Source organism: Canis lupus, chromosome 11 (genome assembly GCF_011100685.1).
Source record: "Canis lupus familiaris isolate Mischka breed German Shepherd chromosome 11, alternate assembly UU_Cfam_GSD_1.0, whole genome shotgun sequence".
NCBI lineage: Eukaryota > Metazoa > Chordata > Mammalia > Carnivora > Canidae > Canis > Canis lupus.
This window is the reverse complement of record NC_049232.1, coordinates 2,696,387-2,711,145: the sequence shown is the minus strand read 5'-3', so window position 1 is coordinate 2,711,145 and position 14,759 is coordinate 2,696,387. Positions and strand designations below refer to the sequence as shown.

At 49.0% G+C, this 14,759-nt stretch overlaps 1 protein-coding gene across 1 annotated transcript in view; it reads right to left on the bottom strand.

Moving 5' to 3' along the window:
* Window positions 1-14,759, bottom strand: part of ADAMTS2 (ADAM metallopeptidase with thrombospondin type 1 motif 2) — a 223,555-nt gene that overhangs the window by 60,187 nt on the left and 148,609 nt on the right. The window contains exon 4 of the mRNA XM_038551648.1: window positions 13,436-13,519. Coding sequence (XP_038407576.1) covers window positions 13,436-13,519 — 84 coding nt within the window. The remainder of the gene's footprint in view (window positions 1-13,435; window positions 13,520-14,759) is intronic.

The following is a 14,759-nucleotide window of genomic DNA, read 5'->3' as shown; positions in this document are numbered from 1 at the left end:
GGGTCAGAGAGGAGGGAGGGAACACGGGAGGGGAACAGTGTGGAGCGGGTGTATTGCAGGGGCCATATCAGCTGATTCAGGATCACAGGGTGACAGGAGATGAGCAAGAGAGGTATGGGGGCTGGCAGGTCAGGGAGGAAGAGGCTTCTGGCTTTGGTGGAAGGTGACAAGGGGGCCTACACAGGATGTGGGAGGAGAGGCTTGCAAGCTTGTAGGGGAACTGTGGGGTCCATGGAGTCTGGGGAGACAATCAAGGGACTATCTTCTCCCACCTGGCTTGCTTGCTTGGGAAGAACTTGGCAGTTTTGCTTTGGGGCTGTCTCCCACTCATCTGGGTGTAGTGCCTGGGGGATCAGTCCAAGTGCTCTGCTCACCCCTGACAAGGGCTGGCCTGGGACCAGAGTGAGGCCAAAAGAGCAGAAGCTCAAAAGGACCAGACAGGTTGAAGCAGGTTTTTGGGGAGAAACCCCCCAAAGCAACCTCCCATGAGCCTCTGTCTCCTGCACCCCAGGCTCAGCCTTTCTTCCACCAGCTCCTCCCCTGGCCTTCCCACAAGTTCCTGGAACTTTGGAGGACTGGCAGACAGAGATGTCCACGCAGAGGGCCCAGGAGAGGGTCTGGGCCAGCCCATGTGGGTCTCTTGGACTCTGGTGGTTCCTCCTGCTGCAACCATCCAGCCACATCCGCACAGCCCTGTGATGGGTCCCACTCTCTGGGGCCCCTCAGACCCTGCCCTGTCTTTGCCACAGACCACAGTATGTGAGCTGTGACTCTCCTCCCAGCAAGGAGAGGACACCTCTATTTCTGCCATCCGTATCCCTTCTAAAGTGCCAGAGAGACTGTGAGAGTTGCCTGTTTCAGTTAAGAAAGGTTCTCACACCCAGCTCGCTTAAGCCACCTGCGTTCCTCCCAGCACCTCAAGGCACCTGTCTCTTGGCTGCCTGCTTGCCTCTGCATGGGGTTTCTCTAGGAAAAGCTGTTTGGACAACTCCCCTGTTCCCACTTATGCAGGGATGGGGACCATGCTTGACCCCAGCAAGTGGGTGGCCACAGCACTAGCTCGAAGACCTCACAGATGGGACGCTCCTCCCCCAGGGGGAGCCGTGGGTGCCAGCTGTGCAGAGTGAATCACAGTGGAGTGATGGTTGTGCTGTTTTCACTGTGGAAGGGGTCTTTTCTCCACCCCTGGGGGGCTGCTGGGGGGCAGCTCCAGGTTTACAGGTATCACCTAGTTTAAGCTGTACAATTGACTAAGATATAGGTGCTGTTATCATCCAGTGGAGGAACCGCATCAGAGACAACCCAATAAACAGCCCCACGTCCCGCTACTACACAGAGGTGGAGGTGGGCTTGGAAGCCACGCTGCAATCTGAAGTGTCCTATTCCCGGGCCTTCAGAGCTGGGGGGACGCAAAGGGCAGGTCCCCAAGGTGGCCACCAGGTGGTGCTACTGCCACAAGAATGGAGGTGCCTGGCTCGCCAGCAGGCAGGACACCCTGAGGCCTGGCTGCAGCGCTAAGCCCAGGCAGGCACCGGGCAAAGGGGATTCTGAAGGCCAGAGACAACCTCTGGGGCCACATCCCAAATTCGCCAATTAAGACCTGTTCAAAAGTTATTTCAATCATTGCTCTCTGACATTTCCATTGTTTGCCCTTGAATGAACTGAATTATTTATGTTCTTCCCTCGAGTCAAGGAGACAGGAGGAAAACTGGACCAGTAGCCTGGAGGCTGATCTAGCAGCCTGGAATAGCACCCAGTTGTGGGGCACCTATACCGGTGCAGCCACATGTGAGGGAGCTCCACAGACCCCAGACCTATCCTGTAGCTCACCAGGACACGGAGAGGTGACAGGTGGGGCTCACCCGGGCTGTATGAGTCCTAGGGTTGCAGACCTACTCATCTCTCATCCGCGCGTGTTCTTAATCAAGTTACCTCCCTATGCTGAGCTCCCCATCTGCAGAATGGGTACAACCACAGTCCAGAGCCAGGAGCACAGGGCCTTCTGTCGGTGACAATTAGCACCTACAAATGTTCCTTGTCCTGGTTGCTGTGGTGGCAACAACGATGAGGATGCAGGTATGGCGCCAGTCCTTTGGAAAGCCAGCCCACCTTCAGGAGTTGCCTGCAGTTCATTTTCCAGGGGATCAGGCTTCTTAACTGCCCCAGACAGCATGCCTAGAGCCCACACCTGCAAAAGGGCAGGGCGTGCTGGGCTCAGGTGAGCAGAGAGCATGTTTCTTGACCTGGCACGGCTGACACTGGGGGGCTAGGTACTTCTCTGTTGTAGAGACTGTCATGTGCACTCTAGGATATTCAGCGGCATCCTAGTCTCTACCTGCTTGATGCCATTGGCCGTGGGGAACCTCTGATGTGGGGGAGTACTGGAGGGGAGCAAAGGGCAAGAAACTTGGGGCTTGCACACCCGAGCCAGTGGAATGACTGCATCACAGCCTCCCCAGAGCAAAGTAGTTCCCCACAGTGTGACCTCCACAGCCTGCCAGCATCCTCACTGTCAGGTGGGGGTTGCCATGCACCTGCCCCGTGGATGATTCTCTGTGAGGGTGAAGTGAGTTCAGAACTCATCATGATGGGCATCTCAGACAGGCAACAGGCCTGAGGCTAGAATGCGAGCCTCTTCTTTCTCTGCCTGGGACTCCCATACCATTAAGGCATGCTCCAGGCATTTTCCCGGAGGCTGGGAAGCTATTTCCAGAGAAAGCCAAGCTGCCAGCATGGGATTCTCAGCAGGAACCTTCCCAGGCTTAGCCAAGGCCTCCAAAAGATAGGGTCCAGCCCCTGCAAATCCTTGTGCTTCTCTGGACCCTGGCTGGTCTGGCTCAGGAGATAGGCTGGAATGACAGGGGCCAACCACCAATAGGTTGGGAAATGGGGCCCAGACTCTGGGGAGGTGCTCCAAATCCCCTATGCTGCCCCTCATACCAAATCCCCTATGCTGCACAGGTGAGGAACGGCCAAGGAGCACAGCAAGAGGGATGGTGGCACTAGGCCCTGGGACACAGACTCCTCACCCCCAGCATTCTCTTCTCTTGCCTCAACTAAGGGATTCAGTTAGAATTTCTTAAGACCTTTTCCCTCCTTAGGAGCACTCCATGCTTGGTCTTGATTTGGGTCTTTCACGACCAGACACCTTATGTTCTTTCCTGACTGTCCCTGAGTCTCTCATTTCCATTTGCTTTGGTTTCCATCATCCTAGGAAATATGTAAAATGAGAACAGTTCAGTAGCTTTGGTGCCTTCTCAAAAAAATCAATTGAAAAGCCAGTTGCTATGCAACCCTCAAGTGTTGCTGATGTTCTGCTCCCTGGCTGATGGCATATTGTATAAAATAAGATAATCTCTTTTCTTTTTTTTTTTTTTTTTAAGAAATGGAGAAAAATGTTGTTTTAGGAAAAACTTGAGATAACTCAGAGGCTTCTCATAAGCTGGAAGACAAACAACATGTCACTCGTGTAAGTGCTGATTTTATCCCTTCCGGAGCCTCCTGGGGTCTGGGGACAGGCCCAGGGGAGCTGGTCTGTTTCCATCATAATTTGGTATGAATGACAATGTCTGAATACATGCCCAACTTCCTGCCCCAAGTCTGCCTTGACATTATAGCCCTCTGCCAAGAGTCCCCAGACCTTGGGGGGCATAGCCCAGTCCCTCTCCTTATAGGTGTCCTGGCTACAGTCATCCTTCCAGGTATGGGGGCCTTGCTCCATGATAGGAAACAGGACTTCCCTAAAGAGCAGCTCACCAGAGGAGCCAAACCCCATCTCCAGATCCCCAACCTAGAAGCCCTGCCCGGTTCCTCCCTGAACAAGCAGAGCTCATTGTCTCCAACATGGATGCTGCACCTCTTGTTCCTCAGACCCCGGCTGGGCAGTTACCTGCCTGGCCACTCCATCCGGGGCCACCTCCTGCTCTATTTCCTTTAAGATGCTCCTCACTTGGGGATCCCTGGGTGGCGCAGCGGTTTGGCGTCTGCCTTTGGCCCAGGGCGCGATCCTGGAGACCCGGGATCGAATCCCACGTCGGGCTCCCGGTGCATGGAGCCTGCTTCTCCCTCTGCCTATGTCTCTGCCTCTCTCTCTTTCTCTCTCTGTGACTATCATAAATAAATAAAAATTAAAAAAAAAAAAAAAGATGCTCCTCACTCTGAAATGGGATTGTTTCACTTGTGACTTCATGGGGAGCTCATGCTCCACCCCTGGAAGAGCACTCAGGGCCTGCTCTTCCTGCCCCAGTATGCCCCCAAAGACCCCAAACAGGACCCTGCCCCCACCGGGAGGGTGCTGTGCAGAGTGGGGTCTGCGACCGGTGGACACACACTAGTAACCGTCCCCAATGAGATAAGTACTGAAATGAGCAATTTGCTGGTGTGATTTTATGTGAATGGAATTTAATAATAAAACGTCTGGGCTGGTATTTTTGTATACCTTATTATATTATTTGTCACATTTTCCTTTCCTAATAACTCCTTCTCAGTGTATCTTATGGGACTGGTCAGTGACAGACCTTCAGGCCTGGGGTGTTCTGTGTGTCTGGCTCAGCGAGCGACCTTGGCCCTATGGCTGCTCTTCACAGATGGTCCCTCTTCCGTGCTGGCCAAATGCTCCAGGTCCGTGGGACAGGCCCTCCTTTCCTCTAACCCTTGCCCCTGAGTCCGGTGGCCTATGACTGTGCTTACTTCAAACAACCGAAGCCCATAGCTAAGCATGCTGTGCGGTGCCTGGGCTCCTCATGCTCTGCCCCCAGGACAGAACACCCTGTTCCAGCAACTCTGGACCAGCAGGTGGGGGCCTCCACCCCGTCCCTTCACGTTGGGGTACCTGTGCAGTGTCAGCTCCCCTGTGGTTGGCCAGCCATGTCCTCCTACCTCTACTATCTCTCTGCCTGCACTGCTGCAGAGTGTCCTCCCTTGGGAAATCGAGAGCCACACCCTGGAAACCCTCTCAACCCAGCAACCAGCCAAAGGAGGACTGAGCATCAGTCAGACCCCATCACATTCTGGAACCCTCCAGGCCACACTGGCCCCGATGGGCACCAGCCTCTCCCAGAAACCTCCACCACAGCCTCATGGGTCTGACCTGGGCCCAGGGGCTTCCAGGGGACAGGCAGGGTGGGGAAGAAGGTGGGCAGAGTGTGGGGTGAGCTTTGCTTACAGGAGACCTGTCAGCCCAGCTGGATCCCCAGGGGCCAGCAGAAAGGCAGGCAGCACACTGTCCCTCCTGGCCAGGCCGAGGGGACTGGGGCTGGGCAATCCCCCACATCTTACTGTGTCCTCTATCCTGACTCCTCCAATGTCACAGGCAGGGGTCTGAGGCCAGTCTACTAAGCCCCTGGCTGGGGTGCAGTAGGCGCTTTCTGGATTTGGCTCTGAAAGCATGTAACCCCCTCCAGATTCTCCTTTCTAAAGTTCCTAAACTCCTTCACAGCATGAAGTCAGGGAGGCTGGGCGCCTCTTGGTTCCCCCTGTACTGGTCCTGGTCTCACTGAAGCTGCTCTACTGCCCAGGTGAGCTCCGGCCACTCATCTTGCCAGTCGAGTCCTCCAGGCAGCCCCATGGCCTGCCCACCGCCCCATATGTCCCTGGGAAGAGCATGCTGCTGCCTGACCATGGGGTCTGTGCCTACTCCCCTTCCTCTCCACTCTGCCTATGGGAGATTCAGGGTGGGGTGCCCACATGGAAGACCCCTCCCCCCCAAGGCAGCATGTAAGAGGCAGAGCCAGACTGGCCATGGCCATGAGGTGATTTGGCCTCACCTGCAGGTAGGGCCGCATACCTGAGGCAGCCCGCATTCCACATGGCCTGCTCAGAGGTTCCCTAAGCATGCAAGTGGCAGAGTCCCTGGGCCCAACCACGGGAAGGGTAAGACAGTGACCCTGAGGGCACAAGGACAGACCCCTCCCTACCTGTCCCCAAGCCACTACAGAGATGAGGTGCCACGTGAAAGCAGGAAGTCTCTTCTATGTCCTCCTAAATCAGAAACAAAACGCTGGACATGACAGAGCCCTGTGGCATGCCACTGGAAACCCTACTCGGGTGCATTCAGTTAAACGGGATCACTTGGACTCAATCATTTTTAAATGCTTTTTTAAAACACGTAAACCATTTTCTCATAATTAAAAATGCACTATTTTGTTTATAAAAGAAGCATGCTTATCACGATAGATTAAGAACATTCAGTAGAGGGGATCCCTAGGTGGCTCAGCGGTTTCGCGCCTGCCTTTGGCCCAGGGCGCGATCCTGGAGTCCCGAGATCGAGTCCCACATCGGGCTCCCTGCATGGAGCCTGCTTCTCCCTCCTCCTGTGTCTCTGTCTCTCTATGTCTATCATAAGTAAATAAATAAATCTTAAAAAAATAAAAGAACATTCAGTAGAGTACAAAGAAGAAAATAAAAACCCATGGCCTACTAGCCCAGAGAGAAGTATTAGTTACCTTTGATGTATTCCTTCCAGTGCTTTCTGCATATACTTGAACACAAAGTAAGATCATACTGCAAGTTAGGCTCTTTTTTTTCCCCCAAAAAGCAAACAAAGTTAACTTTTGGCCATAACAATTCCTCAGTGCTTTTTTCTTTTTTAAGATTTTACTTATTTATTCATGAGAGACAGAGAGAAAGGCAGAGACACAGGCAGAGGGAGAAGCAGGCTCCATGCAGGGAGCCCGACGTGGGACTCGATCCCAGGACCCCAGGATCATGACCAGAGCCAAAGGCAGACGCTCAACCGCTGAGCCAGCCAGGTGCCCCCTCGGTGCTCTTTAAGATGCTTTGAAAATGGGATTTCCTGGTGGCCCATATTGTACCACATAGACATCTTAGAGTTTATTTGATTAGACCCCTATTAGTGGACAGTTCAAAATTTGTCCCATTGTTAATACTTAGAAATAAGGCCATGGCCTTTGTCTTCTTCCTAAAACTTTACCCACAGCTCTGACAACTGTTTTGGGCTAGAGTCATAGAAAGGAATGAATAAAGGCAAACATGAAGGACCTTTCTAAGGGCAGTGGTATTGTCACATTCCCTTCTAGAAATGTCTGCATTTATACTCATACCAGAAAAGCATATTGCTTCATCTACCCAACCCAGCAGTTAAACCTCTCCTTCTAATCTTAACACATTGATGTTTTAAGTAGGGTAAATAAATTGTTTTATTCATTTAATAGTACAGTTAAATACCCCTCCCTTTTTTTTTGGCCTTTTGTATTCTTCTTCTGCATACTGTGATATACTACCAATTCTGTTTCTCCTATGATTTGTAAGAGCTCTTCATATATTTGGATATCTTTGCCATACCATACTGCAAGTATTTTCCATGCCTGGGCTTTGTATTTTAATTGTTTCTTGACAGAAGCTCTGTATTTTCAGTATTCAAATATATCTGTCTTCCCCTTAAAAATTCCTTCTATTTTACTTAGGCTTAGGGAGTCCTGGGTAACCAATGTTTCCTTCTTGATCTTTGTGGTTTAAACAGCCAAATGTGTTATTGGCCTATATTTATCATATATTTAACTTACCCTATATTAAATTCCTATCAGTCCTACATTTATTTATGACATATAATAATAACCACTTCACTTATATTTATCACATGCTATCTATAGAAGTGTTTTCAGAGCTACACAGTTGATTCGGTTGATCTGTTTGTGCTTATGCAGATACAGTATGATTTTAATTTTTTTCATTTCACAAGATATCTGGAGTAAATCTCTCTTTATTTGCTTACTTTTCATGGTTTTCCCAGCCAGTCCTTCTTAGGCTTCTTAGGCTTCCAGATGAATCTTAGAATCATTTCATCCGATTTCCAATTATTAATTTGGGAAAGATCAGTATCTCTACCGCAAGCAGTCTTCCCGTAGGGACAGCATTTGTCTCTGCCTTCATTTTTATTTCTTTCCTACCAGTAACAATGAGCAATTTTCTTTTTTTTTAATTTTTACTTTTAAAAAAATTTTTAATTTTTTTATTTTTTTGCAATTTTCTTCTGATGGGTCCTATACGTATATCTTGTTAGGACCAGGCCAGGTATTTTATATTTTTGGTTACTTCTCTCAAGGGAACTTTTCTTTCCCTATTACACCTAGTCATAGAGCATTGTGGGTTCATGCAAAAATTAGTGATTTTTATAGAATTGCCTTATATTTGGCCAATTCACTAAGCTTCTTTATTGACTCTAGTTTTACTGTGGATCCTTCTGGGTTTTCCAGGCATATGATTATCAGCAAACAATTACGGTTTTATCTGTTCTTTTCTGATGCTGGCTCCATGTCATAAAGACACTGCCTAGAATTTCCAGAACCTCAGTAACAAAGTCACCTTCTTGTTGCCAACATTACTGGGACTGCCTCCAGGAGGGCAGCATTCCCAAAGTGAGTTCTGCAGAACCCTGAGTATGGAAGCAAAAGGGTTCCACTGAGAAACAGGTTTGAGAAACTACATGTACTGATCCATCTCTTGAGATTCACCATGCACATTCCTTTAGGACATTCCTGTCCTAAAGCTTCTGAGATATTCTGCTGTCAGGAATACTTATTTTACGTTCATTCGTAAGCCTTTCCCAGGCCTATTCGACTATGGAACTCCTCTATCTTCCTGTGTAAACATTGATGAACATCCTAAGAATTCGCTATGCAGAATGCTTTTAGGGACAGGTGCTTCTTTCTCCACCTTTATTTAGTTATTTAGTTATTTTTAAAGATTGTATTTATTTATTCATGATAGACATAGAGAGAGAAAGAGGCAGAGACACAGGCAGAGGAAGAAGCAGGCTCCATGCCAGGAGCCCGAAGTGGGACTCGATCCTGGGACTCCAGGATCGTGCCCTGGGCCAAAAGCAGGCGCCAAACTGCTGAGCCACCCAAGGATCCCTCTTTCTCCACCTTTAAATAAAACTGGTTGTCATGTTACCATCTGTTTTCACAGATTTTTGAATACCAGGAGATCCTCTCTCAGCTCCTATGCAGCAGATCACACCCCTTGCTCTGCCCGTGCCTTCAGTGTCAGGGGCTCCTGCGGCTCTTCCTTAGGAGCCCCCCACTCGGCATACTTCCATGCACCTCCACTGGTGCCTTTGCAAGCAATGCTCATTATCTTCTCGAAGCTCCAGCCTACCCCAGCCATTTCTACCAGGCACCTCACACTCGACACGTCTCAACTGAACTCACTGCCTCTCTCTCCCACATCCTGCTTCTCCTCCTGTGTTCTCTATCTCAGGGGCAGGCATCATCATGGACCTGGCTGCCCAAGGAATGGGCCCATGGTCTCTCCACCTTTACCCACCAACTCAGCATCCATGCCCTCCAGATCTGGCCTCCTACCAAAGCTCCCTTTCATCTGCCTTCCTCACTCCAGCCTGTAGCCATGGTCTCAGTACAACCCACTTCTGTCGTCCCTTCAATGGCACTGCATCCACTCCCCCAACCCCTGGCCAGGCTCCCACCCACCATTCTGCACATAGGAATCCACAGAGTGTCTCAGAGATGCACATTGGGTGCTGGTTCTTTTCCCTTTTACTCCTTTCCAGTCACTTGGCCTGACTTCATGAGGCCTGCCTGCCCCACATCTCCCCCCATGAGTCTCTGACACCCCCCCCCCCATTATAATTGTTTCCTTGTCTGTACTTATGTTCTAGAGGCAGCACTACATGTCGGGGACCGTGTCAGTGGCCCAACCCAGGGCTAGGCACACAGAAACCCTTTGTAAAGTATGTGTTAAATGAGGAGCTTTTGTCATCAGCAAACTGATGTGATGAACTATAGGGACAGACTTCCTGATGACCAACGATCGCCTTATTCCCAGGATAAATCATATTTTATAGCGGCGGGAGTTTCGTTTTATGTGTTATTGAATTAAGCTCTTAAAGCCTCAGGATTTTTTATATCTATTTTTAGAAGGAAGGCAGGTCTGTACGTTGTCTTGGACATGCTACTTTTGGCAGCTTTGAGTATAGGAATCGCACTGCCTATAAAAATAAATTGAATGGATGTCAGAACACATATATGTATATGCCCTGAAATGATTTCTCTGGTGTTGTATTATCCTTGTTTAATAGAAATGAATAAGAATGCATCGGCAAAGATAGATGATCTGACTCTCAATTTAGAGCTAATTTTCAGAGAACTTTGACAATGCTGGAGAACTTGAGCTCTTGCCATGGTTATGGGACCTATCATGGTGTTTTCCAAATATTTTGGAGTTGGCTTTGAAATATTCTGATTTCCTAGGAAATCCCTGACTTACCTGTTCACCTTCAGATTCTGATGCTTCTGCAAACAGCAGACTGTGGTCACTGCCCACAGCAGTGAAGGGGAAGAAAATAACTACAAGAAAAAACGGCTTTGGATGCAGACAATGTAGCCCAGAGCCCACCAGGGTGCAGCTAAAACAAACAAGGCTTTGCTTCTTTGGGAAGTCAACACTTTTTAGATGAAATAAGAGCCAAAGCTTTGCTAGCACCGGTAAGCAAGTAACTGTTCACAATTTCCAAATTCTTCTTTTTAACCAATATGGGGGCAATCTCGATGCATCCTGCCACCTGGTCCCAGACCCATTTGTGGCTCTTCTCCTCTTTCTACCTCCAGGGGTGACCTGAAGTTTCCTATTCCACCCCACCCCCCAGCCAGCAGTAAAGGGGAAGGGGGTTGGAAATAACTGTAGCTGCACCTCCCAAACCCTCCTACAGTCGGAGAAGGGTATGCGCATCCCCTCATCTGCTGCACTGGGCATCTGAAGGAAGGGGATGGGAGAGGCCCTGAGGGTGGCAACTGCCCCAAATGCCTCCTCTTCTGCCCTGGAGAAGCATTCTGGTGTAGGTTACATTATGCACGTCCTTTGTAATCTTTTAGTTTGTGCTTCCTCTCTCTTTCCCATTCTCTCTCTCTCTCTCTCTCTCTCTTTCCTAGGCGCATACACCAGATGTTTTGCTTTGCAAAGCTCTCTTCTTGATTGTTTCAATTACTTCTCTGTCCTAATTTTTTAATTTCTGCTTTTCTGAAAAGGCTTCCTTATTTTTGTTCTCCCTAGGTTTTTGGCTTGTGGTCCTTGTTGGTACTTGTCTTGACATCTCTGAGTTCAATGCAGGGTTAACATGTATTCATTCCTTCTTGTGCAATCTGAGGAAGCACCTGCAAATTTGCCCCTGAATGCAGCCTTGGCCATACCCTGTACATTTTGATCTCTAGCACTCTCATTTTCATTTAGGGTTCTAAGCGGTCTGTAACTACAGTTCTTCATGGTCTCTTTCCTAGCAGGTTGTTCTTCAAATGTTTAAAGACACTGGATTTGGGGATCCCTGGGTGGCTCAGCGGTTTAACACCGCCTTCAGCCCAGGGCCTGATCTTGGAGACCTGGGATCGAGTCCCACGTCAGGCTCCCTGCATGGAGCCTGCTTCTCCCTCTGCCTGTGTCTCTGTCTCTCTCTCTCTCCCTCTCTTTATGTCTAAAATGAATGAATGAATGAATAAATAAATAAATAAATAATAAATCTTTAAAAAAGAATAAAGACACTGGATTTTCTTTTTCCCCCAGTCTATATATCCCTTCCTCTGCCCCGTTTTAGGGCACTGAGTAGGGCCCTAACAGTTTTAGCTCTATAAAATTCACTGAAGTTGTCTTTACAATCTAAAGCACTTTTGTAATTTTCAAGCGTTCTGTGAGTCCTCACAGAAAGAAGGCACATAGTTCTGTAAGGCAAAGAACAAAATGATATAACTGCTAATTTAACTTCACACATTATTATTGTATTATTTGAAACTTCAATGCCTTTTAAAATATAATCTGTGAAAGGTTTTTTTTTTTTTTTAAAGATTTTATTTATTTATTCATGAAAGACACACCAAAAGAGACAGAAACATAGGCAGAAGGAGAACCAGGCTCCATGCAGGGAGCCCAATGTGGAACTCGATCTTGGACCCTGGGATCACACCCTAAGCCGAAGGCAGCCACCCAACCGCTGAGCCATCCAGGCGTCGCACCATGAAAGGTCTTGAAAAGAGTATGAAAGATTCCCACAGTTAAGTTTTTGTCAGTTTCTCCCTTGTTCTGATAGTCTGCTTTGACATATTTTATGTTCTCCATGGGGTGCATGAAGGACCACGACTGGTGCCCTCACTATGGCTGCTTCTACTTCAGAGCAACATGCTTCCTGGGTAGAGAGTTGAGCCCAAGATCCACTATTCCTGCAATTCATCCGGCCATTCGAGTCCTTCACTGTCATTTTTTATACCGCGCGGGTCTTGTAAGTTGTGTGCAGCTGGATTCTATTTTTGGAGACTGAGATTCTCTGTCTTTGAGCAGAGGAGTTTAACCCTACACCTAATTACCAGGCCTGGTGATTGAGTTTGTACCTACTGAGCAAAGTCAGACCATGGGTTCTGGAATTTGGCTGCTAGGGTAAGAAGCCCAAGTCCCAAGGAGCCAAATGACACTGGCTACACACCCAGCACACCACCAAACCGCTTTAAGCCTCAGTGTTCTCTGTGAAACAGGGATCATCATGGCCCCACCTCCCCATCGGCCCCTGGACTCAGTGAGTTAACATGAGTAAGGTGCTTCTGAGCCACCCGGCACAAAGCTTCTTCCTTCCTCACCATCTCTCCTTTCTCTGTACCCCCTTACCTTTCCGTGTCAGGTCACTGTTTCCAGGAGCTTTTTACCCCTGCTGCACAGACCCCTGCACGTGGCTAGGAAAGACCGCTCCAAGTTTGACAGCAAGAAGAGGCAGGAAGGGCAGGAGAGCCCCCTTGAGGGCAGGAGCTATGCAGAGGAGGACAGAGAAGCTAAGACGAGGAGGAGGACGAGGTGGAAGAGGTGGGTAGGAGGTGAGGTGAAGGATAAAGCAACCTCAAGTTTCTGAAGCTTTGACGTCTGGGGCCATGCTGACCCTAGAGGGACTGCCCCTAGGGGTTCCCCAATTCCTAGAGACACTAAGCCACCACTCTGGAGCAGGCTTTTCAAATGTAAACCAACCAAGTCAGAGTCCACACCCCCAGCCACCTCCTTCAAGGAACTCTCCCATTCCAGTCACCCAGGAGTTACTCACACTGGCCAGTCCCCTTCCTACCGTGCACCCTGCCATACCCAGCCCTTCCTGCGAAAACAGCAGTTCCCCACTCCCTCCGGCTGCCACACACCCTGTAGCCCTGTGTGGTGACAAACCATCTTTTCCATGGTAGTCATATCTTGATCAGTTGGCCTCCCCACACCTGAATAATCACAAAACCTATGTTTTAAAACAAGGAGTGAGGTGAAAAGGGATCAAGAATATAGGGGTGACTCACAGTTTCTTGCTTCTTACAGGTACCACAGGGCAGTTGGGGGCAGGTGTGGAGGTGCTGGCTTTCAGAGGAGGAGGCCCAGTGCTTCAAGGGAGGCCCCATTCATCCTACAGCAAATGGGGGCTCTGCGGTATCAGAGACACGGGCTCACTCACCTTCCCGTAGCTCAGCAGGATTATTCGCACCAAGACGACATTGATGTGGGCCCCCAAGGACTCATCATGATAGATTTCGTTTACCTGAAAGACAACCAGGGAGGTGTCAGCAGGAACCACAGGCCCAAGGACCACCTGCAGCTGACAAGGAAGGGCCCAGGGGAGGCTGTGCCTTCGCACCCACGCTGTGCCCTGCCCTCTGTAAAACAGGTTTAATTTTTTTTTTATTTTTATTTATGATAGTCACACACACAGAGAGAGAGAGAGAGAGAGAGAGAGAGAGGCAGAGACACAGGCAGAGGGAGAAGCAGGCTCCATGCACCGGGAGCCCAATGTGGGATTCGATCCCAGGTCTCCAGGATCGCGCCCTGGGCCAAAGACAGGCACTAAACCACTGCGCCACCCAGGGATCCCTGTAAAACAGGTTTAAGAGTCCCCATCTCACGAAGCTCTGTGAGCACTGGATTTCCACACAGGTACAAATGAACAGCTTTGGTAAAAGCAGTAAGACACTGTATTTGTCACCACCACTAAGTCAGATTGCCCGTAGCCCCCCATGAAGTCATGGAGGGGAGCAGGGTGCACAGCCCTACACACAGACACCCATGCAGGGCACTGAAGGTCAAACTAGATTGTTTAGTCCACGGTGAGACAATAGCCCTAAAAGCCAGTTTTCCTTACAAGAGAAAGGGTTTCTCTCTATATATGTCAAATAAATAAATAAAATCTTAAATAAAAAAAAAAAAAAAGGATGGGGAGGGCCTGGGCAGCTCAGTGGGTTAAGCATCTGCCTTTGGCTCAGTCATGATTTCAGAGTCCTGGGATTGAGTCCCACATGGGGCTCCCTGCTCAGTGGAGAATCTGCTTCTCCCTCTCCCTCTGCCACTCCTCCTGCTTGTACTCACTGGCTCTGTCTCTCTGTCAAATAAATAAATAAATAAATAAATAAATAAATAAATAAATAAATAAATAAATAAAATCTTTTTTAAAAAGGGAGGAAGAGAGGGTTTTTTTTTTTTTTTTTTTTTTTTTTTAAATCTCCAAAGTATTGCTTTATGTCTCACAAGCAAGCCCAGCCAATTTGGCTCACGGGCTTTGAGCAAAAATCATGGAGCAGAAGTGAAGAAGGCAGTGATGTGGGAAGTCCTCCGGCAGCTGGAGGGCTCAGGAGAGAAGGGAAGACAGAGAAAGGCCAGGTGGAATGGCTAGGTTTCACTGTACTCCTTCTACCTCTGATCCCCAGCCTATGCTTCCAGTTGGGGAGACAGGGCAGGGAGGGTGGAAACATTAGGGAAGAAGTCAAAAGTAGAGAGAGCCCAATTCT